General features: G+C 36.5%; 1 protein-coding gene across 1 annotated transcript in view; it reads left to right on the forward strand.

Annotated features, from left to right (window-relative positions):
• The window catches only part of kdn (citrate synthase), a 55,558-nt gene extending 30,581 nt beyond the window's left edge, over window positions 1–24,977 (forward strand). The window contains exons 2-9 of the mRNA XM_083112010.1: window positions 3,363–3,524; window positions 6,658–6,855; window positions 9,170–9,358; window positions 10,619–10,815; window positions 12,391–12,523; window positions 14,084–14,287; window positions 18,992–19,096; window positions 22,481–24,977. Of these exons, the coding sequence (XP_082968136.1) occupies window positions 3,363–3,524; window positions 6,658–6,855; window positions 9,170–9,358; window positions 10,619–10,815; window positions 12,391–12,523; window positions 14,084–14,287; window positions 18,992–19,096; window positions 22,481–22,648 (1,356 nt within the window). The 3' untranslated portion in view covers window positions 22,649–24,977. The remainder of the gene's footprint in view (window positions 1–3,362; window positions 3,525–6,657; window positions 6,856–9,169; window positions 9,359–10,618; window positions 10,816–12,390; window positions 12,524–14,083; window positions 14,288–18,991; window positions 19,097–22,480) is intronic.
• The last annotated feature ends 294 nt before the right edge of the window (window positions 24,978–25,271 follow it).

Consider the following 25,271-nt stretch of genomic DNA (forward strand, 5'->3'; position numbering starts at 1 on the left):
CATAACATGGACTTACGTTGCATTGCCAAACATCCTGGAGCGTTTACAAGTTACAAAAGTAAACATGATGTCTAATATTGTTTGCAATGAGAACTGCTTGTTAACGTAACTCATATGTATCCGTGCATTTACTGTCCCCTTGTATTCGATTGTAATACATAAAGATAATGAGGAAAAGTGACGCTCATGTTCTATAAAGTGTTTACTGACTTGGAAATAAACACAAATGTACACAAAAGCGTGATAATGTGCAAGCAGTAGTTTATCTGTACTCTCTTCACCTATTGTCTCATTTTTATTTCACATATGCACACACTGTACATACATATTGCTCCCTAAAACACACATTTTGTCTATGGAATCTGAGGAGCAAGGCCGCGCATAACGGTAGGGAAGGGGAGGAAGCGAGTGAGTGGAAGAAAGCAATGCGAGCTGCTGCAAACGGCTACTAGCTGCATTCACTTCTAGTCTCGCGCGTTCATTTGTTGAGCCTTTTCGTGTTACTACTTGCGCAGATGACTTGTTTTCGTTCGTTTGCTCCAGAGATTCCCTGGACAGAGTGTAGTGGCATCATCCGGAAATAAAATTCTGGGATCGCCCCTTCGTCAAAATGCTGTCATTTCATAAATCGTCTGAGAATATGTGAGTGTGTGTGTTCCCACGTAGCCACATGGTTAGCTCTCCGGCCTTTGGTGCGAGCAGTCCAGTGTTCGATTCCCGGTGTGTGGGAGGCCCAAAATTTCGGCTTTGACCCATCGTCGTGAGGACAGTTGGGGAGCTACTTGAAAATGAACTGCCACGAAAGACAGAAAACAGCGCCGATGGGACTCGTGCTGACCACGCGTCACCCGACGAAAAAGCCGCCCTGGCAAGCTTTAAACCTTAGAGGGCTATTGCAACATGAAATTTTTAGTGTCTGTAGGGTGATTTTAAAAATCCGACACCGTACGACACCTCCGTTATTAGTACAGATAGCGAAAAATAGAACGAGGGGAAAGTTGTTGGAAATAATGTGGGTTTGAATCTAAAGTGCTCGAGTTTTCAACGTAGAATGCACCGTTGAGGTTGTACATAGGTACGAGCCTCCATGAGATCAGAAAAGGACTTGTTTCTCACGTGCTTCGACCTCAAAGCATGCATTTACCTTATCGCAATACCATACTGTACTAGGTAAATTAATTATGGATGACGATAATTAGTTAAAGAAAGAAACGTTAATGTCTCCTTTAAGGATGAAGCATGTAGCACCAAGGCACTTTCCGTTATCATTGAGGCCATAGACGTGCACAGACCCTCTGATTAAGGGGAGCAACACCCTTGATGAAAGTCCAATCTGGGAAATAAGAACTCCATTTCATCTCACTTTTTTTATATTAAAATGATGGTTATAGAACAGGAGCGTATGTAGTGTGTGTTCGGACCCGCCGAAAATCACTGTATTAGAAGAATTCAAACTTCCGTGGCACCAATGTTCTTTACCCCTTCCTTTATTTCCCCTTTCTGTGGTTCAGAGACTAATTTACACATAAAGATGGTTTCGTACAGCAGATAAAACAACTACGCATAATTTATTCATTTCCAACACTAACGGATTAGCGTGGCGTGGGGGGCAGTTGCCTCACACTTTTTGTCACCCAATCGCCGCTATCGATTTCCAATGTACGGGCATTTTTTTCTGCAAACGCACAAGGTAACACAACTAAGGAATGAAGTTGGGGAGTTCGATTTCATAGAACTGCACCTTCCTCCCCCTTCTGTTGTTTGGAACTTTCGTCGGCTTGAAAATATAGAGCATAATATTTTTTTAATAATGGTGATATGATAGATTCATCTAAACTAAATTTCTGAGTGAGAATATTAGGAGGGTAACTGCCTCCTCTCCCCCCGTGCGCTCGTACAAGTTGAGAATTGAAGCAAAGTACATTGGAAGCCATATATTTTTAAAAAATCTCCCCCCTCCCCGCTCTCTTCCTCTTACGATTTTTCAGTATCCACTAATAACTGAGTGCAGACTTTTGAATCACCCTGTGTGTGTAACATGGGAGAAACGTGCGTGCTTCTTAGGCGAGAATGTAAGAAAAACAGGATGTGCATTTCGTAACGAAAGCATAGCAGGTTCACAAAACCGCAACGGCAGCATCTCGACGACTGAAGAATGAACGTCTTTATGAGCCTAGTCACGTTTAGATAGTAACTGTTACGAAACTCAAGGCCTTGCGGGTGCTGTAGGGTGGTTAGTGAAGCGGCAGCAGATACTTCCAGCAATAAAATTCTCTGCGCGTATTTTATTTCAGGGGCGCAAGCTGTCACTTCGGCAGTGGCGGCGGCGTGGGGGGGGGGGGGGTTGAGGAGCGAACAGTCACCTTTACAAACAAATGAGAAATTATCTCTTTCTTCCTTCCTTTCATCCGCCATTCTCACTTTCTTCCTTTCCGAAGAAAGAAAAAGAGAAGAACTTTCCTAGGTGCGAAATCATTGAAGTCTGGTTGGGGAAGATCATCTTCATTTACACAAACACGCACACACAAATATATAAAAATGAATTATATGATGTACATATTTATTACGTTATTTCATATAAAAGTAAGTTATTAAATATTTAAATATATAGGTACATTAATATACAGGGTGTAACAAAAATATGCGGCAATATTTCAGGAATGGATTCCTCATGCATAGAGAAGAAAGAAAGATTATATGAACATTAGTCCAGAAATGTGTAACTTCTGAGTAATAATAAGCACTGCAAGTACAGGGTGGTTGTAATTAAAGTCTCCCACTCGGAGCCCCCTGGAGGAAGTTGGAAGCATCTGATTGTGGTGAAACTTGGTATGGAGTGCATAGAGACAGTGGTGAAGAGAGTGCTGTCAAAAATAATAGTTACAATTTTCACCACCAGGTGGAAATGTGGAACTTACAAAATATGCATATCTTGTGTAATATTTAATGTAATATGCAAGACACTATAAATGCGCCTTTGCATGTAGTGTCATATCTTTCAAATTAAATAAAAGGTTTTTTCTTTTTTAAAATATAATCGATCATGTATGGATGTTGAAAATATTCTTCACCCCATAGAGTGGATCATATTTTTTTTAGAAAATGGTAGAGATTTTTATTTATTTTTAAATTCATTTTAACACTATATATGAGTCATATTATGAGTACTTTGTTTTTCCTCTGCCATATTTTTCCATATTTGATATTTCCCCAGCTACTTCCAGATACAAGAGGTTTGGTATTGTCAAAATTACTTTGTATGAAGATAAAAGCAAAATTGTATTACACTATTTTCAACTTCTATATGTGCCACCACATGTGTGAGTTGGTTCCTAACGTTAATTTTCTCTCTCTCTTTGTAGGTGGCACCAGTATTATCCGTATATCTTCGGAATGTCAGTATTGATTGCATTACAGATCTCAAGGAAGCAATTGCTCGAAAACTTCCCAACGAACAGGAAAGGATAAAGGCATTCCGCAAAGCTCATGGGGCACATGTCGTTGGAGAAGTCACAATTGATATGGTAAGATATCTTTTCTCATTCCTGTTACAATGGAATGTCATTTTTCATGTGTAATGGTGCTGTCAGAGGGAACTTGGTCCCTATAAATTTTACTATTATCTATGAAAAACTAAATATGCTGACCAAGGCAGTAATTTATTTTATTAAAAAACATAAACTAACGTAACGTTTCAACCTTCTAGCAAGGTCTTCTTCAGACTCGGTATCAAGTACAAAAGTCAACACTTTTGTACTTGATACAGAGTCTGAAGAAGACCTTGCTAGAAGGTTGAAACGTTACGTTAGTTTATGTTTTTTAATAAAATAAATTACTGCCTTGGTCAGCATATTTAGTTTTTCATAATCATGGAAACAAGGCTTAATGGAGTTATACTATTATCTTCTGAACAACCTTATTATCCAGATAAAGTAGGTTATCTACTGACTGGGAAGTTATTGAGTTCCAGAAATTGTGTGAAACATTTATAAACTTTCTTCACAGATGTGAGAAAAGATCCTATTTAATTTAAAATACACTTTTGTTTTCGTAGTTGGTACCCTTAAGCTTCATTAAAGGTTTGTATTATTACTTTAAGATGTGGTATTTGCAGGTGCTCACACTATTTTAGATATCAAAGGGGGATGATCACTATGTACCCTTCCATTACTGAATATTTTATTATTACTTGATTATCTTGAGGGCAATCTGTTAATTTTAGATTTCATGAGTGAGAGTGATCACCTGTTTAAACTTTAAAATTTGCAAGTAGTATTGAATATTTTTGTTAGTTTTAGATGAGTGAGATGATTTGCTTAATTTTTGGATGTCAAGGCGATTAGGGAGAGAGTGTCTTTATAGATATCCAACAGTAGTCTAATTGTTAGTCCATAAAAGTCCATAAATTATTCACATACTTAGTTAAATGTAAATGTTGAATAGAATATGTTAAGAATATGTTTTTATTATTGCAATTGTTATTTACTTTTTGCCTTGAATTTTTGGAAAATTACCTTGAAAATTTATTTGAATATCATCTGGGTCACAAAGTAGTCATTCTGAAAAGGCATTCTACTGTCACCATGTGTAAGATATTAATTGTTAATCAGTGCTAAACTGTCAGTTTTAATTGATAACTACTTTTGGTAACTTCTGTTGGTCTAGGAAGTGTTCATGTTCTAGGGCAGGGTCAGTAACTACTTGAGCAGTTGATCAAGGGATGTGGTGCCTTCCCCCCCCCCCCAACCCCTTAAATCACACAGGCACTATCCCAGTGCTTCAAGGGTAGTTACTAGAAACTACACTACCGAAAACAATCTCGATGTTGAGGTGAATACGACTGCAATAGCCCCAGTGTGTAAAGGTGAAGCACACTAAAATCACTAGTGTCAGTTTTTATAAGTACTATGATGGGTCACGTGTAAAAACCTTGCAGACCATATTAGACTGCTCTTGGTACAAAGTATTGTGAAATAATTCTTGATGTTGATGTAGAACATTTATTTCATTTTTATTGGTGACTGTCAGTGTATGAAAATCTTGCTTCTGACTTTTATAAGATAAGTGTTTGTCTGTGCAGGAATCTGCATGCAAAATAGTATTACAAAAATGTGCAAATGAAAGAAGCAGAACTTAAATATTTTAAGTCTGCTCTTTGGCTGAACACATTAAGTGGTGGATTTTCGATTTGCTACCAAGATTTCTAGGTTAGAGTCTCGGTGTGGGTATTGTGAGTGTTCCTTCATCAATTGTGTCTAATCAGCGCTCATACTTATAATCATGATCAGTCAAGGTTGACAGAAAATGTTATAAATAAACAAAAAATACAAATGCAAATTAAGTATTTTGGTAACACTGTTATGCCTTGTTTCAAACATTAAATGCAAACCAAGGCAAAATTTATTGTGTAAAAAATATACACTAAAAACGTTAAGTTTCCACCCTCTAACAGGGTCTTCTTCAGACGAAGATTCACAATAAATTGATGAAAGATACAACCATCATCTTATACAGGGTGTTACTAAAGTTCGTTTCCAACGCTTAGGAGGTGATTCTACAAGTGAAAATAAACACAAAAGTTCATGTGATGAAATGCTGAAAACTGCACCTATTCGGAGTTATTGAAGTGGGAAAAAGTGTGAAAATTATGTTTACAAGGAAATAGTGGCACATCGGCCAATCATATGACCGTGGCGAAGGGCGTTCCACAAAGAAATGCAGCATGCTCTATTCAGAAAAGCACATGGCACGCATTAATGTTGTCATCTCGGCGTGGAAGTTAATGGCAGACAGTTTGAACATCATCTGTGATGTGGTTCCCTCGGCACCTCCACTCTGTACACAGTGAACATGTCGACACATATGCAACCTAGCGCAGCACCACTACCATCTTTGTTTTTATACGTAATCTTGATGTCCACTGCGGATATTCGCTTTCTTCTTAGTTGTCAGTCTCCACATATCACTTTCCGTGGAAAACACATCTCGCTAAACCCTTCCCTACCCCCATGACTTCAACAGATCCATTCGCTTCCTTTGGGGAATCCCTTGTGCATCAACTTCACACATCTGCCATGTGCTTTTTTTAATAGAGCATGCCGCATTTCTTTGTGGAACGCCCTTCGCCGCGGTCATATGGTTGGCCGTTGTGCCACTATTTCCTTGTAAACATAATTTTCACACTTTTTTACCACTTCAATAACTTCGAATGGGTGCCGTTTTCGGCATTTCGTCACATGAACTTTTGTGTTTATTTTCTCTTGTAGAATCGCCTCCTAAGCGTTGGAAACTAACTTTAGTAACACCCTATATATACACTCCCAGTACTGTATAACTTGTTATTGGACCCTGTTTATACAATAAATGTTGCCTTCTTCAGCATTTAATGTTTTAATAAATTTTTTGATTGCCAATTCAGCTTGATTTCTAAAAAGTGTCTGGTCTCAAATCTTTTTATCAATCACGAGAAAAACTGCTTCTTTCATTTGCACTTTTCTGTTGATTTTGTAATGCACTGTAAAGTTGATAGGAACGTCCCACTAAGCTTGCAAATGCAATTTGCAATGTGTACAAGTTGCCATTGATTTTTAGGAACAATATTTTTTAATAGAAGTGCATGTAGATTTAGCAATTACAAAGTGATTTGTTCCATTGCAGATGTATGGAGGTATGCGAGGCATTAAAGGTTTGGTGACAGAAACCTCCTTGCTGGATCCTGATGAGGGCATTCGCTTCCGAGGCTACTCCATCCCAGAGTGCCAGAAGCTCCTCCCGAAGGCCCCGTGTGGCGAGGAGCCTCTCCCCGAAGGCCTCTTCTGGCTGCTGTGCACCGGAGACATGCCACACGAAACACAGGTAATGCAACTGTATTTTGTATTCAGTTGATGTTTAGTTGTTCCCCACTTTCCATGTATTTTACAAAGGATGTGCATCATTATCATGACTCAGAAATTGACAAAGTTATATTATATTCACCTAGAAGAACAGCAGAGTGAGTGGCAGAGCCCATCAGCTCACATCCATTAACACTGCCAAGTGGTAAAAATCAGAACTTTTACCAGCCAAGTGTAAATGAAGGTAATATCACTTCCCAGGGAGAAGTAGACAAACTAAAAATAATTAAGATGCCAGCCCCTTTTTCTCAGGAGCAAGGGTTTTATTATTATTATTATTATTATTATTATTATTACAAGCAGACATTTGAAATCTGACCTTAAAACATCTAATTTATTAATTGAAGGGCTCAGGTGTTACATTTTGGTCATTTCTGAGTTCATTATGAAAACAAGGTTATTAGAAGCTATACTTTACTTCACTCAAAAACTACCAAAATGTCACTTACCATGTTTTACACACGAGCCCTTCAATTAATACAAGAGTCGATCAAAAGTAATGAATTCTTGTGCTGGAGTGACTTTCCTAAAGAAGGCTGGCTCTATTGGTAGCACAAATAACTATGTAATAAATTGACTCTACCATATCACTGCAGGTTTTAAAATTCAGGTAGCAACAGTGCAAAAATTTGAATGATATATTTATTATTCTGATGCACATGATACAGAAAACACACAAACATTAAAAACACACATACTGTACTTGTTATTTTAGAAATAAAAAAAAGTAATAGATATTACTTAATAAATCAATAATATTTTTTTAAAAAACTGGATTTGAAACGTCAGGCACCAGGTACAAATTTCCAGATGCCAGACAGAATTATATTTTCTTTATATTAACTTAAATGGTTATGTGAACAGTAAATTATAGCTTGTTATTACATGAGCTCTCCATATATGATAGAGGCACATATTTTTGGTAAATAAAAAAGCAAAATTCCGGGTTCAAAAATGGTAAATAAAATAAAATTTCGCTGTTATAGCGGTGAAAAATTGGTATGTAAAGTGACATTTTGGTTTTGAAAATGTGAATATAATCCCAAATTTGATTTAAAAACTGCACTTACTACACAAAATAAACATATCCCTTGTAATAGCACATTTGTGTAGTAACCAGAGTATTAAGTTTATTCCTGTATAAAGGGGTCCATTTTTTCTTCTCAAATATCCACAGCAAAATTAATCAATTTTCTGTTAATTGCATAACTCGCAGGGTAATTCAAAATTCAGAATGTACGCATTATTAAATAAACTCTTAATTTCGTGTTTAAGAGTCTATTTCGCGTTATTTCGTGACAAAAATGGGGTTGGAATATGCACCCCACACCTTTCAGAAATATGCAAAATTAACACTACAATGTGTTATTTCGCATTTTGTGTTTTCGTCAAAAACTAAATATGCATGCCTCTAATGATGGTCAATGAGGTATGCTGTGGAGAGTCATGTGACAAATAGCCAATCCCTGTTCCTTTTATTGAAACTCCTGGCTACCAGGAATTCTGGCAGTGTTGTGGTACAGTCGTCAACTATCATATATGGCAAACTGTTTAGATACAAGCAGTAATTACTAGGGCATGCATATTTCGTTTTTGACGAAAACAGGAAATGTGAAATAACACATTCTAATGTTAATTTTTCATGTTTCTGAAAGGTGCGAGGTGCATTTTCCTACCCTGTTTTATCACAAAATGATGCAAAATGAACTGAAAAATGCAAAATTGACTCTTATACACTAAATTTAGAGTTTATTTACCAACGTGACACTTTCTGAGGTTTGAATTATTCTGCTGTAAATTTTTGAGACCCTTTTATACAAGAATAAACTTAATACTCTGATAACTACATAAATGTGCTATTAGAAGGACTATGATTTTTTTTGTAAGAAGTGCAATTTTTAAATCAAATTTTGGATTTGTTCAGAATTTTAAAACCACAATGTCATTTTATGTTACTTATGATCAGTTCTTTTACTGCTATAACACTGAAATTTTACTTTATTTACCGCTTTTGAACCTGAAATTTATTGGTTTTGTACCGAAATTTTGCTTTTTTATTTACCAAAGAAATGTGCCTCTAGTAATTACTCATTATCTCTTGGTGCTCCAATTGAAGTTCCAATGTCTGCACAAAAAAGAAGTGAATTGATGTACATGAGCTTACATTGTGCTTTGATTCTCTTACCTAAAAGAGTTCTTAAAAACTGGAAAGCAAATAAAGTACTTGTGTAGGTAACGATACAGTAGTGTTACTAATTCTGTTGTCTTTATTTCAGGCTCAGGCAGTTTCCAAAGAGTGGGCGAAGAGGGCTGGTTTGCCCTCCCACGTGGCGACGATGCTCAACAGCTTCCCCCACAACGTGCACCCAATGGCCCAGTTCAGTGCTGCTATCACTGCCTTAAACTCCGAGAGCAAATTTGCAAAAGCATATAGCGAAGGGGTTCATAGGTCAAAATATTGGGAGGTTAGTAGCTTTTTAAATATCATAAATGTAGTGACCTTTGTTCAGTTTTTTTTTCTTAGTGTTGTCATTTTCATCATTTTATTATTTGTTTATTTAAATTCATTTTAAGTAAAAACAGCCTGACGGGTGTTCTTATCAAAAACTATGCATCAAAATGTACTTTTTGTGGTTGATGCTTCTTATTCATTCAGCGGTTCAACACATGCAAAGTCATGTTGTCAAAATCAACAGTGTATTAGAAATTAAATAACACTTTGGATTTGACTCCAATTTGTAGCATCACACAGTCGCACAGATTTGATTCTAAGTGGCTATAGATGCAGGAAATACATTTGGACAGTAATGTACCGTGATCTTGACATATTCTGTTTGGCCAAAAGTGTCCACATTAAATACTCGTAATGGTAAACTTGTACGGGATGTTCTATCAATTCGTAACATTTATGTTGTTGTATATCAATTCAGGTTGCAGCATCTTTTTTTTTAATAATGCTGTATGCACACCATGTCTCGTAAATCCCTCTGGGATTTTGAAGTCTGGCTAGGTAATAGCAATACCACATACAAGAGATGAAAGCATGCCAACAGTAAAAAAAAAAAAAAAAAGGTAAAGTGTTCCCCTGTGCATAGCACCACGCCATGAAGTTTGGATCAAAAAATAATGTATTTAAATTTTGATCTGTTAATAATATAGTAATTGTACAAGTTTGTTTTGTGACAGATGCAGTGGCTCAGTTACTCGTTTCTCCGTTAGGAGTCAGTAGCGTGAAAACATTGCATTTACATGTGCAGAGAGAGCTTTTTGTGTCCTGCAATTTGCTAAGTCACCTGACCTCACTCCATGTGACTCTCTTCTGCAGGATTGTGTTAAAGATTTTGTTTATGTACCTCCTTTACCAAGAGATTTTCCAGAGCTTGGGCAAAGAAACATGGATGCAGTTGCTACCTTCTACATTGATATATTGGAACGTGTGTGACAGGACCTAGATTACAGGATTGGCATATGTCGAATCACCAAGGGAGAACATATTGAACATTTGTTAGATAGGTTAAACACTTTTATATTTACTCTTTTCACTGACATGCTTGCTGAGTTGGCCCTAAGCAATCAACTTCCGAAATCCCAGAGGACTTATGAAACACCCTGTATAACTTGTAAGCACTTCCAAGTACAGTTAAGCATCATACCACGTGAGTGTACCATAAATACCTGTGTCGGTATGATAGTTGAATTTTAATATGTATGTTATCTTTTCACAGTTTGTATATGAAGACTCAATGGATCTCATAGCTAAATTACCAGTCATAGCTGCAACAATATATCGTAATGTGTACAAAGATGGCAAAGTTTGCGCGATTGACCCCAACAAAGATTGGAGTGCAAATTTCACATCAATGCTGGGTTATGGCGATGAAAAGTTCACTGAATTGATGCGTTTGTACCTGACAATTCACAGGTAGGCTACCATCCTATCACCTTTTCTTTTTCCTTTTGTAACTAGGTCTGCATTGATATTCAGGGGTACTTTGAATTTTGAAAACTATGAATCAATTTTTCAGGCTGCTAAAAAAGGTGGCCTTCTGATAAGGCACATGAAAGTTAACCTCACTTCCATGTAGTACACTCTCGCATTGTTGCAGACTAGCGTGGCTCTGTCATCTGGGCCCACAACCAGTATAACACTTTGTGGTGCTTGAGCTGTATCCTGTCCATGTATGTTTATGATTGGCCTTTCGTCAATCCTCAGTGTCGTGAATAACCGAGAGTGGCAGAAAGACACTGGGAATCTCTCCTGTGGGTAGATAATTCCTGACATCTCGGGGAGGGAGGGTGTGTAATTATTCATATACTTAGTAAGATATATATAAAACACCACTCATAAATACCAAGTGTAAAATGTTTTAAAACATTAATTTTTATTATAATAATTACTATTTTTTGTATTGAGCTTTTGGAAAATTTGCCTTGTAACCTTGAGAATGGATTGTATGATGAGAATGTGCTCCAAGAGTGAAATGGCTCTTCACAAAATTTATATGAACAGACAGTTAAGAATTTCATCCATTTACTTACATTTTCCTCATGTTTCAAGAACCGTTATCTGTTCCTGAATCTGAAGAAGTACCTTGTTATGTCTCTAGGACATTAAGGGTGCAGTGTAAAGTGGCAGTCTTCAACTGCAGTCTCATTCTACAAGCAGGAGATGCAGAAATTCAAAATTTCGATAAGTGCCTCAAATACGCACACACAGTAGAAAAGAATTGCGATTCCGATAATCATAAACTGTTTTCAATGCAAAGCGTCAACCACTCGTCAACATTTGATTTAGTATAGTGGAACCTCGATTTTATCTTTTTCAGGAGACCAACTTGAAAAAAACTTAAAATTCAGGATAATGGAAAATCAAGAAAAATCTCCTTGTATTTTGCTATGTTGAGATCATCAATATTGAGTGTATAATGTGGGAAAATGTAAAATCAGGGTTCCACTGAATGTGGTAAGAACTCACCTCTCCACATCAATGTTCGACAAAATTCACTTGCCTTCCTCAGTACACTGTGAAGAAACAGAAGGGAGCCAATTACAGAAAAAGAAACCTAAAATTGTATTTCTTTACAAGTGCGTACCATGAGAAAGCCAAGTGAATTTGGCGAAATATCAGGTTGTATTCCATCAAAGTGCCGAGGGGTGTTAAAATTGCCTAACAGTATTATTTATTCTCTGAATACTCCTTGTGTATAACTAATTGGAATATCATTGATATTTGCCTTACAAATTTGACACAAAATTGTGCCTTTTCATACTTCACCAGTGTGTTGGTGATTTTTTGCATACCTCACAGGATACAGAAACTACCCCCCCCCCCCTTTTCCCTCCTAAAAAAAGGCATTAGCCAGTATTGATATGACATCTGGCCTAAAAGTATTATGAAACATCACTTGATATGTATTCTGTCTTCTGTTTTACATTATTTCATGTATTTCACATTGTAATTGTATGAAGATTGATGTTAACAATTTGTTTCTTTCAGTGATCATGAAGGTGGTAACGTGAGTGCACATACGGTGCATTTAGTAGGATCTGCCCTTTCAGACCCATATCTTTCTTTCTCCGCTGGAATGAATGGGTTGGCTGGACCACTCCACGGTCTGGCAAACCAGGAAGTAAGTTGATATTCTCCTGTGCAGATTATGTGTGACTTAAAAGATTCCCATAATTGACTGTGTTGTTGAGTTGTATGTTACGTTGCAATTTGATTCTGGGTTCAGAATCCCAAATCAGTGATTTTTGTTCATCATAAGTGATAATCCAACTAAATTTATTCTTCCGTGCCATGCATGTTGGTCCAACGTTCAATAGACTGAAATAACCATTATTATTTGTGCAGACAGGGTTTACAGTTATATAAGCATGAAGTTACCAATAATTTTATGCAAAATTCAGTTATTTTGTTATTGTTTTGTTGGAATTCTGATTCTTTGTAGGGATGGGATGGGAGGAGACAAGAACAAGGCATGCAAAAATGTTAAAATGACTTAAACATGCTCATATTTATCAGATATATTTAGAACATGAAAATAAATGTCATATATTCAGCAATATTGATAATCAGCTTAATCCTAATAGTCAAGTAATGTTACTAGAAGAATTAACATTAATATTAGGGATGGGACGATATGAAATTTTGGCCGATACCGATAAAGTACCGATATAAAATTTACCGATACCGATAACCGATATTCTACCGATCCGATATAAAATTAGAAATGGTCCCGGAAGAACCTGAAAGGTTCATTGACCTTAAAAAAAATGTGTGTTTCAAAGTGACTGCAGTGCAAGAGAAATTGCATATTTAGACATTTACTTTTTAAAAAAGTAGGGCATGGAGATCATCCATAAACATTACAACAAAAATGGCAGAATTTTGCACTAAACTATCAGATATTTATCGATATATCGGATCGGTAATTTTACCGATACACCGATATGCCTATATCGGCCGATACCGATAGAGTACCGATTAATCGGTCCCATCCGCAATATATACTGGAGTCTACAAAAGAACTGGGATTTCACATGGAATTTAAGACATTAGAAGCAACAGTGTCAGCTAACATTTATAGATAACATTAACATTTTTTTTTGGCATTTAGTAAATTTCAATCTGCACCCCGCTAATAGTTCTCCATGCATTCAAACGATATTCTCTATATGTTTCCAAGTGCGCTACCATGTTGGAAGTGCATTGCTATAGCTTGAATTACCTTTCTTGTAAATGGCTGTATGCAAAGTTCTTCATATATCCCCACATAAAGAAATCAGGGGTGTAATGTCAGGATTTTGTAGGGGCCACGACTTTTCCAATCCACTTGTTCGGAAATTGAAAGTCTGGTGCTGCATAACCAAGAGACTTACCGGTTAAAACTTTTACTCCAGAAGTTAACCATTTTCACATCAAACATGCAGAACTTTTTTTATTCCTAAACATACTTCAACAGTATAGTTCCATCTCACTTTTTTTAATTTCCTGTGGTTTCTCTAAAACCCTGGAGTTCTTTTGCAGAAGTCAATATATTCCTTAGATATAGTCATGCTCGTACTGAATATATGTAAATTTTGGTTGGGTTGGTTGGTTGTCAACAGTAATGACAATACACAAGTTTACTAGTATATGTAATTGTAAAAATTCACTTTGTGTAATCTTAATTATTTTTTGTTTTCAGGTATTGGTATTCCTAACCAAGATGGAAAAGGAACTGGGAGGCGACATAACAGATGACAAGCTGAAAGACTTCGTGGTGAAAACTTTGAAATCTGGACAAGTGGTACCTGGTTACGGCCATGCCGTTCTACGAAAGACTGACCCTAGGTATACATGCCAGAGAGAATTCGCACTTAAACACTTGCCTGATGACAAAATGTTCAAGGTATGTGTAGGAACCACAGAGTTAACTACAGAGTTCAAAATGGGGGAATTTTTATTTACGCAATTATTTTGTTTAACCCTAGGAAGCTAAGGTTTCGTGAAATTGACGATGCATAAATACAAAAAGGTATCCCTCACCATTTCTTACCACATGATGCACTTGACACTAGTACGATACTGAAAATACTGATATTGACGATCCAGACAATACCGATATAGACAATATCGACACATCTATATCTTTCAATTTGAAGTTTGTCCCTGCCCTCTTCTGGAGCTGTCCCTGCTCATTGCGTCAAAACTATGCATCAAACAGAAAAATGTTATTACAAAATATTTTATGCTGTATATCGAGGGGAAACCAAAAATGGGAGAATCATTTACAACTTGAGACACAGTCTTTGCCAAGTATTGTCTCATATCGTATCGATACCATCCCTATACTTGGGCACACAAAAGTAACCAGCAAGTTCTATAAAGTAGGAACCTTGTTATTTTTATTGGTTGTTGCAGGTTTTCGCTTTCCATGTTAATCAGAGGCCATCTCTCATCATTCACTTCCCATGTTATGTCCCCACTTGGTGAGCTCATTACTTGTTATCTTAACATCCTTATGCTTGACTTAACTTGCACATAAGGAATGCAACACCACCATACATTGATAATTTCTATATCGAATATCGATATCGTCGTTGATAATTTTGATCTCATTATATTGAATATCGATATTTTCGATATTGGTATATCGATATCTATATTTTTATGATATCGACACTTTGATACACTATTTTAAAAATATCAACTCTATATCAAAATATTGCACAGCCCTACTTGGCACCCTCAGTACCTTCAATTATCCTAAAGCTGTGGGGGAAGTGATACTGCCTGTGTTGAATTGCTATCCAGTTGACAAATTATTTGATATTATTTTATCTGCATAGTCGTTGTGATGAAGCATTAGCTTTAACATAAGCAAATTTTGCCAAATCTAGCTTTTGTTTCAACAAGGAAAAAAAACAGTTGTGTTATGCAAAACAAATCGAAAAATGTGGTTTTGCTGCTTTAGGCAACTCGTGGAACAGCATCCATCTATCAAACTTCCGAGTAACTTGTGATAACCAGGAAAGGAAAGGAGAACGACAAAAATGTTTTTCAGACATTGCTCCAAAGCAATATGTGGAGAATACAAAACAAATTGCTGTTTTAAATGTAACTATGAATGTTAAATCATGCCAAAACTTTTATGTTTGTTACTAATACTATGAGAAGCAAATTATGTTGTTGGTCAATTTTTATTGCCAATAAAACTCTTCCCATAAAGCAAATTAGTAAGGTCATGAGAATGACTGACTACGCCTTAGCTTTAGCATTCGTGATTTTTCACATTAGCTCTCTAGGGTTAAGGATCTGTTGAACAATTTGAGTGTAAAAAACTGTCATTTGTTCACAAAATCCACATTTGCTACCCAAGTTTTGTGTATAATAATGAATTTGTGTCTTGAGTTTTTTATTATTTCTTTGCATTGAAAAGTTGGCTTTAATGTTTTAAATTTGTTTCATGTTTTGATCTTGATACCATTTTTTTTCCTACTTTTGGTACCTTGGCTCTCAGAGCACCATTCGTCATCATTGCACTTAACTGCAAGTAACTGAAAAGTGCACAAAAATAACAAAAATACAGTTGAACATGAAAAATTCATATCAATACAAAAATTAATAATAAATTCATGTTCAACACCTATTTTGATAGGTACTTCCTTTTAAATCTGTTGTGCCTTTTTTAAGTGCTTATTTTCATATTTTTTGTGCCTATTTGCCTTCCTATTTTAGTAGTTTTTAGTGCTACAAATCTCTATCGTAATAATTAATTAAGATTCTACATTAGGCATGGAACAGATTAATAAGTACTCTTATTAGAAGATGTAATTAAGTATTAAAATGATTTCCACGAAACTTACTTGTAAATGTTCTATTAATTTCGATTGCCTCTGCCACCATCCACTTGGGAAACTCGATGCTTCACTGTTTTGTTGACTTCCGGTTCCTGTTGTTTCCTCACTTACCACTAGGGGCGCTGGTATAGCCAGTTCATCTGCTGCGTGTGATAGGTTTGAGTTGTTGCAAAAGCGGGAGCGAAACATGTGCCTGACCACTGTCCATATTCAAATCGTGCGGAAAGTTCATAATTGTGTGCGTCTCTGATTTTTGTGTCAATCAGTGTGTGCGCTGTATGCCTAACTGAAACTTTTTGGATCCCATGTTTGTTAAACTTGTGGTGCTTTGCTAGTCCAGTAGTGGGTTGGGATTTTTTTTTGCATCGGATAAGTGCTGTTGTATTCGTTCATTGATGGATCTTCCAATGTAATGTGTGTCCGCTCCCATAGCCAACATTGTGATGCACCTAGCCAAAGAGGATCTCCTTCACTCACCAGAACATGTGATATGGCAGATATGCAGACTACACCATTGTCGTTTACAAAAAGGAAGAAGAAATAGATCTACTTATGAAAAAACTTAGCAAAATTCACCCCAGGTTGAAATTCACAATAGAACGGGAAAACCAAGGCAGTATAATCTTCCTAACCTTCAAAAGGAGGGGCAACAAATTCACCACCACAGTCTACAGAAAACCAGTGGCAGGGAACCAATATATCCACTCCCTTTCGAACCACCCACCCAAACATAAAGCTAATGTATGGCTTAAGTTCTACCGAAGAGCATTCTCACACTGCTCAAGTGAAGATTATCTGAAGGAAGAAGTTACCATGGTTACAGACATAGGACTTCAAAATGGATACACAGTACATAAACTCTCTACATGGTGTAGCAAAGCTGAAGTGCAGGTGCGACAACCTAACCAACAGCGCCAAGCCAGCAGCAATAAAACAAAATGGATTGCCTTCCCTTACCACCAGACAATATCCAGCCACCTAGCCAAGACCCTGAAACAGTATGACATCAAACTCACACACAAAGCAGTGAACAAAATAGCCAGTGTCCTAAGCAAAAACACAAGAGATCTTTCCTTTCACCGCTTGACAACCCGGGAGTATATGATGCCCAGTGTGAGTGCAACTCGCATTACATTGGCAGATCCATCAACGAACGAATACAACCGCACTTATCCGATGCAAAAAAATCCCAACCCACTACCGGACTAGCAAAGCACCTCAAGTTGAACCAACACAGGATCCAAAAAGTTTCAGTTAGGCATACAGTGCACACACTGATTGACACAAGAATCAAAGAGACGCACACAATTATGCACTTTCCGCACGATCTGAATATCTACAGTGGTCAGGCACATCATGTTTGGCTCCTGCTTTTGCAACAACTCAAACCTATCACACGCAGCAGACGAACTGGCTACACCAGCGCCCCTAGCGGTAAGCGAGGAAACAACAGGAAGCGGAAGTCAACCTAACAGTGAAGAATCGAGTTTCCCAAGTTGATGATGGCAGAGGCCACCGAAATTAATAGAACATTTACAAGTAAGTTTCGTGGAAATCATTTTAATACTAACTTACGTCTTCTAATTATCAACCACACTTTTTATTCCCCTTAACGGAAAGTACATACAGTGAAACCCAGATTCCCAGATTTTACAAAATTCCCGCTTTATGCCTTCAATCTTGATGGTCCCAACGTATCAAAATATTATAAAATTTTCCTCGGTTTTACATTTTCCCCACATTTTACATTTTTTCAGCTTGGTCCCCTGAAAAATGTAAACTCGAGGTTCCACTGTACCAGTGCATTGGTAATACTGCAATTTGAAATAATTTGAAAATACATTTCATAGACTCTGATAAAAAGTCAGCCACACCCCTGCCTGAGGTGCAGTAGGAAGCAGGTGACAGAGCAGTGTGCACTGTGTTTTACCTTCTAATTTTAACCTCGTTTAACCTAACTTACTTTTACATGCTTTAAAATTTATTATTCTTGACCTAACTCCTGAAGAATCTACATGTGAAAATTTGAGTAACTAAAAAAAATGTAAGTGCATGCCTAAACTGAAATATTTAGTTCATTCATTTGATTAACATCCATGATGGGTCGATATGAAATTTTGGTCGATACCAATAAAGTAACGATATTCTACAGATTAGGTATAAAATTCCAAATGGTCCTTGGAAGAGCCTGAATGGTTCATTGATCTCCTTAATAAAGGTTTGTTTCCAGGTGACTGCAGTGCAAAGGAAGTTGCGTATTTAGATACTTACTCTTTTAATAAAGTAGAGCATGGAGATTATCCATAAAAATTTTTTAAAAAAAATTGCAGAAGTTTGCTCTAAATTATAAAATATTTATAGATATATTGGATCGGTAAAATAATCTGTAATTATACCAATAAACTGATACATCAATATGCCTATATCGGCTGATACCGGTAGAGTACTGATTAATGTCCCATCCCTATTTATTAGTATGTTAAATCATTATAGAGTGGTCTGGAATGTTACTGAAAAGTATCAAAGAACCCTGCAAATGTTGGGGAATTTGGTTTTTAAAAATGAATGAGAACCCCAAATAACTAGGGAACATCCAAGAAACCTGCATTTACTACAGTAATATAGAATGTAGCTTTCTTATGTAAAATATATGTGATATTCACGATTGTTGATAAGATGTAATTTTATTTTGTAAATATATCATTAGCTGATAAGAAGATTGTGCTACGTATTAATGTATTGTTTTGTTTTAGCTGGTGTCACAACTGTACAAGATTGTTCCTCCCATCCTCATGGACACAGGCAAGGTGAAGAACCCATGGCCCAATGTGGATGCACATTCTGGTGTGCTCTTGCAGGTATGGGATTTCAGAGCAGAGCTTTTATTGGGATGTAAGGGAAATTTGTCATGTGAAGTTCACCCAAAGCTTGCAGATAGAAATCTAACTTAACTAACTCTCTCTAGCTTCCTTAAACCCGAAGGTTTATGGTTGCAGCAACACAAGCCTTCCATCTGTTCCTATCCTGGGCAAGATCAATCCAATCTTTTCCATCCTTACCGATTTCCTCAACGTTATCCCTCCATCTTCATCTGGCCTTCCTACAGGTCTCTTACCATCAGGTTTCTCAGCAAGAATCCTGTAAACTCTTCTTTCCTCTCTCATTCATGCCACATGATCTGCCCATCTAAGTCTTCTTGATTTAATTATTCTAATAATATCTGGACATGAATACAAATTGTGCAGTCTGTCTAGAAATCTGTCACTTCTATTCACTGATCTGCATTTTTTCAACTTTTTTCTGTTTTGAAATGAAGAGGTGTATTGAAATGGATTTTTTTCTGCAGATTCCGAAAATGACATTCAAAATTCCATAGCACGTCAGGTTTTTTCACAAATCACGAAAATGTGAAAATGTAAAAAAAAACGTGTTCCCAAAAAGTTTTGTACAACATTTCTGAATGCAGTCCATGCTTGCAATTCACACTCACTCCTAGTTTGTTAATATGTTGTCTGCCATTAATTTTTGTATTTGTGAGCCTGTAAAAATGCCAACTTTGATTTTGTCAGACGTGATTGATGGAAACTTAACACCAAGGTATTGAAAGCATTTACTGTCCTTGCTTAAAGCTGTCACGAATTGCTTTAAACCTAGTTTTATATGTAACGGTGGCAACAGTATTTTCGAGGGATCAACCAGTGGAACTGAAACAAATGTTTTTTTCGCCAGGTGTGAAGGTACTTCTGACTGGCCACTGCTTCCGAACCCAATGTTCCATTCTTGCTCTGGAGTCCCATTCACATAAAAAGCAAGGATATTTGGTGTAGCCTGCTTGTTGGCCGAGCAATATTCCAATCACCTTCAAATCCCCACACACAGAGATCATTCATAACGCTTGTACTGCACCTTTTCCAGCAGCAATTTTAGGTTTTCATACGTCTCTTTCAAAGTAACTGAATGTGCTACTGCAATGGATGGATGGATGTTAGTATTGTGTAATAAAACACTTTTTGAACTGGATTTGCTGGTATCCATGAACAACCTCCACTCTCCTGAATTGGAATTAATGTTGAAGAATTTCATGACTGCCGGAATGTCTAGACAATATACCAAACAGTTTTATAAAATAAATAAAAAAAAAAAAATCTGCTTCTCAGTACCTGTACCAGGAGATTCTCGTATTAGGACACAGTAAATTCTTTGCTTGAAGTCGTGATCCTAACCACTCTTCTGCATCTTAGGTAAATTCAGATCATGTTGGGTAAATGGCACTCTGGTTTCATCCTCCATACTGTCCGGTTGGTACATCTCATCACTTGTATCACTGTCTGAACCGGTGTCTGGTGGGGGCCTGACATTGGACGATGATGGCACAGGGAAGGATTCACCATGGGGCACTGGTCTCATGGCAGATGAAATATTGGGATACACAGTGTTACGCTTACTGGTACTGGTATGGCCCACGATCTTCACTGTTCAGAAGTAGCAGTCGTCACTGATTTCTTGGCTCACGCCACACCATGGGTACACTGAACGACAGTGATTTCCTTTTTCCACTTTCTCAACCCCTCCACACATGCACGGCACACTTTGTGAGGGGTCCATGCTTTGTCCTGATCTCCTAGGTGCATCCCGAAGTATTGAAAATAAGCATTTTTCACGAAAGGCATAATATTTTGCCTCTGTTTTCCTGTCGTATAACAGCCACATATGTAGCAAAATACGTCTGGATGATTGATACAACCACGTGAAGCCATTGCACACGCCACAAAGAAACAACCGAACGGTCACGTACTCAATACAATGCACCTGGGAGCATTGCACTAACTAGTGGGCGTTCTGGCCGAAATGGCGCCACATGTGCGGCCATCATGTGACCCCTATAGAAAGAAGAGAGCTGTGGGGGTGTGGTATGAGTTAGTTTATTTTTCATAATCAGCCATGTATTTATGTTTATTCCTTACACATTCATTCCGTCCCTCCAGAGCACATTTCACACATTACAAACGTTGTCATATATCAGTGTCAGTAAAAAATTATGTTTTTTTACATTTTCGTGATTTGTGAAAACACCTCATGTGCTATGAAATTTTGAAGGTCATTTTCGGAATCTGCGGAAAAACTCCATTCCGATACACCTCTTGATTTCAAAACAACAAAACCTTGCATATTAGTGTTATTTATACTTAAAACATGGTTATTAGTAGAGACATACATATTTCGTTTTTGATTTCAGATATTTTTTTGGAAATTATTGACTCTAGGAATTCCACATGAATTCTATGTAAATATTCTCCATAGATGCCAAAAAATTGTAACAAATAATCCAAATCCAGTGAAATATAGAAAGTCATGAACATTCTAATAAATATTTGTAGAGGTTATTTTACTTTTATTTCTACTTTGTATGCGATGGATGTTGGTTTAAGTATTCATTGGTTATTTCTGGTGAATATTAAAAAGAACACCAACAATCCTTATTTTGTCAGTGTTACTTGCAGAGCAGAGACTACGGTGTGTACTAACAAGACAACCAATGCTATGGGTCAGTCAACTTTTTCCAACTGGACAGGCCTAGTCATACTCCTTCACATTGTTGATTATTCACTTTCATTTTGTGAAGCAGATCCGGCTATATTTGGAAAATTAAAGAAGGTGTTCTTCATTTTCTTAAAAATTATTTTATATAAGTAATAACATTCCTTGGTCTCTACTTCATTATTGTGAACAATTCAATAGAAATGGCAAATTATTTAACTTATTAAATTATATTGCAGTTTTCAATGTCCTTATGAATGTACAAAGAACTATTTGCTAATATTTTGTGCAAAATATTAATGCTAATTAATTCAATTATTAAAAGATGTTAATTTTACACTTGATTTATTGAGAATGCCTGCTTGAAAACACATTGGTAAAATTTATCTGAAATTATGAGGAGATTCTCTGAACCAGGTGAGTTCTGGAAAGGTTTCCAAGTTTTCGAGAGTTAATGTCTCTCTCATCTTCAGGGTAGAAGTGATAGAGTGATGTTAGCTCTTGAAAGCTTGGAAATTTTTCCAGAACTTACCTGGTCAATAGTTCCAGTGAATCTGTTCATCATTTTTGGCCAGGAAAGCTTCACAACTCTAGTCATATCTGTGGTAATCTTTATGCACTATTTAATGTTTGCGATTAGTTATAGATAGTGTGGCCATACTATCACTAGGAAAGATGATTAACACTATCTTCCTAACTTCCAGTACTATGGAATGACCGAGATGAACTACTACACAGTGCTGTTCGGAGTATCTCGTGCTCTTGGTACTTTGGCCTCCCTCATCTGGGACCGAGCCCTCATGCTTCCCATTGAGAGACCCAAGTCTATGTCCACGGATGCCTTGGAGAATCTGATCAAGTGCTCGAAGTAATGCTTGCGGTGGTAGAGTTAACAGTGTTTTTCCTCCTTAGATTCATGTACTTACACAACAGTAAAGTTATTTTTTTTTCCTTAGGGAGACTGCAAGGCTGCGGCCTTTGCGTGTACAATGTGCAAGTGCATTGGAAGCGAAAAGAAAATTGTCAGTCAGAAATACCTTTATCTTGTGCTGGTAGCAAGTAACGTGCTAAGACCTGGGAGCAAGTGAATTCAGTATTGAAAAGTGATATTAAGTGAATAATAATCCTGGACTCTTGTGTAGTACGGTGCAGATGTGTCAGAGTTGCCACATCTGCACGTAGCTCTGCATAATGGTGCAACTAGTGATACACACCTGTACAGAAGACTTTTTTTTTTCTTTCTGTCAAATCCGCATATGATGTCATCTGGTCGAGGGGATAAAGTACTAAAATATCATTTTCACTTAAATCCTGAGCACAGTTTTTTATGTAATGTTTAAGAAGAAATCTCATTTAGCAAAGTAGGCAGGGGAAATTTTTTACATTATATCAGATAATGGAGAATCAGTTATCAAAATTTTGCACCTGTTTGTCAATTTTAGAAATAATTGTAGTAAAAATAATGTTCGGATAGCATATCATGAAATTATGTAAGAATTTTGCTTAAAAAATTGTTAAACAAAGTTGGCTATGTAGTTAACTGGAATAGTAAAAATGTATTTTTTTTTCTAACATGAGAAAAAAAGCATGGTCCAAAATATATTTGTCAGAAATGGGGCGTAAATGAAATGTTTTTTAAGGATGAATCCAAGTGGTGCCTTGGATAAGGCTGAATTTTGTTTTCTGACTCCTTTAAATATTCATTCAGTTGCTTTTTGACTGTAAGGTACTGATTCTCTTGTGTTGAAAGCAAATAATTTATTTCTATTTATATATATATATATATATATGTATATCCACAGTGAAGTGCATAATGTTATTTAAGGAAGATCTTGTTATTTACGGGCATTGTGTATCCCAGTGATGCAAAAATTTGCATTGTTCTTGGACTTAATACAAATTATGCTTCTTTGGTATGGTTGTGCATAATAGAGCAGGGTTGGCTGTCGTCGTAGTTTTTACGTTTGCATAATATCTATGCAAGGAGGTTTTGGTGTTGAGAACAGGTTAGTACTTAAACTGAGTCAAGTGCACGACACTTGTGTGAGCGATAACTATACAATCATTTGACAATATTCATTGCTTGTTGAATATGACAAAACATATGCGTATTATTTGTTTCAAAATCATCGGCAACACCAGTTTTATAATAATAGGAAGTCAATATTGTTATACTGTGTCTTCTCAAAAAACGTGAGTAATAAATAGAAAAGAAAAAGGATGTTGTGTAGTTTTCCTGGTGTACCATTTTGTTTACTTGCCTAAGATTAGTTTAAAACTCTGAAGAACCATATCTCTACGTGTATAAAATTCTCAACAAAAACTCTTAAGCTTCTTAGCATTAAGTGAAAATGAATATTGTGTGCTTTTGAAAATATTTTATCTTTGCTACATTGGTATTTTAAGCATCATTTCAGCATTCAATATGGTCACAAGAGAAAAATCAAAAGTTTCATGTTATAGTACACAAATAAATGAAAAGTGATACCTTTTTATCATAAAGAGAAGGGTGCAGGGAGTGAAATTCATTCATTATTTGTTCACAAATAAATTTTGTGAAGTGATATGACTGCAATATAGTACAATATGGTAATATTTCTGCTTGATGCAAGTTGGTGTTACAGAAAAATCGTAAGACCATGTTTTAAGAGCTGTTTTGTTTCACCTCTGTGTGAAGCACATGTAGGGTTCTGTACAAGAACAGGTTCGTAGAGCACCAACATGAAACAAGTCTGATAATAATTTTGTGTAGGAAAGTAGAGTAATTGTTGATTGTCCACAATGACAATCTGTGCTAATAAAGCGAAAGTTGTAAATTGTCTATGTAACACGAATGCCGTAAGAGCAGCGTGGTTAAGATATAGTAATGGCTGTTTGGATCCCGTAGCAATAACATAATTGTAGGCTTATTTATATTGACTAAACAATAGTGACCTCATCGTGGGATCCGGTAGCAACAGGTGGTGCAGATGTTTTAAGTGTACTGATATTAGCAGCTGTGTACGGAAACTGTAGATCTTTTACATGTATGGTTATTTCCTATGTTGGTCACAATAAGGTTTTCCAGAAATTAGGTTTGCCCATTTTACTTGTGCAGTGTTTAGAGATTTGTATATTTATTGCAGCACATTCACATGTGTGATCTGACAATATAAATATATATATACATATATAAGGACCATTAAATCATGATAGAAGGAAGCTTTGTATTTTTCAGTATTCCTTAACATGAATTCAACTTGCAGCTTCTTTTTAGTCTCAACAAGCAGAATAATTTGCGTTTCAGGGAATGAAAAACACTAGCAAATTTTTATATTGTAATAACTTATGTGCGGAGCTGATTTATCCAAGTTCTGTTACTGAATTTCACTGCATAATGGTCACATTCTGTTTTTTAATGAAAAATTTGTTTATAACCTTTCATCGCGTAATCGTCACATCGGCTCATCAGATAAAGAGACCAACAAGACCGGTGCAGAATCTTCAAACGCAGAA

Source organism: Lepisma saccharinum, chromosome 25 (genome assembly GCF_977018435.1).
Source record: "Lepisma saccharinum chromosome 25, izLepSacc3.1, whole genome shotgun sequence".
NCBI classification, from domain to species: domain Eukaryota; kingdom Metazoa; phylum Arthropoda; class Insecta; order Zygentoma; family Lepismatidae; genus Lepisma; species Lepisma saccharinum.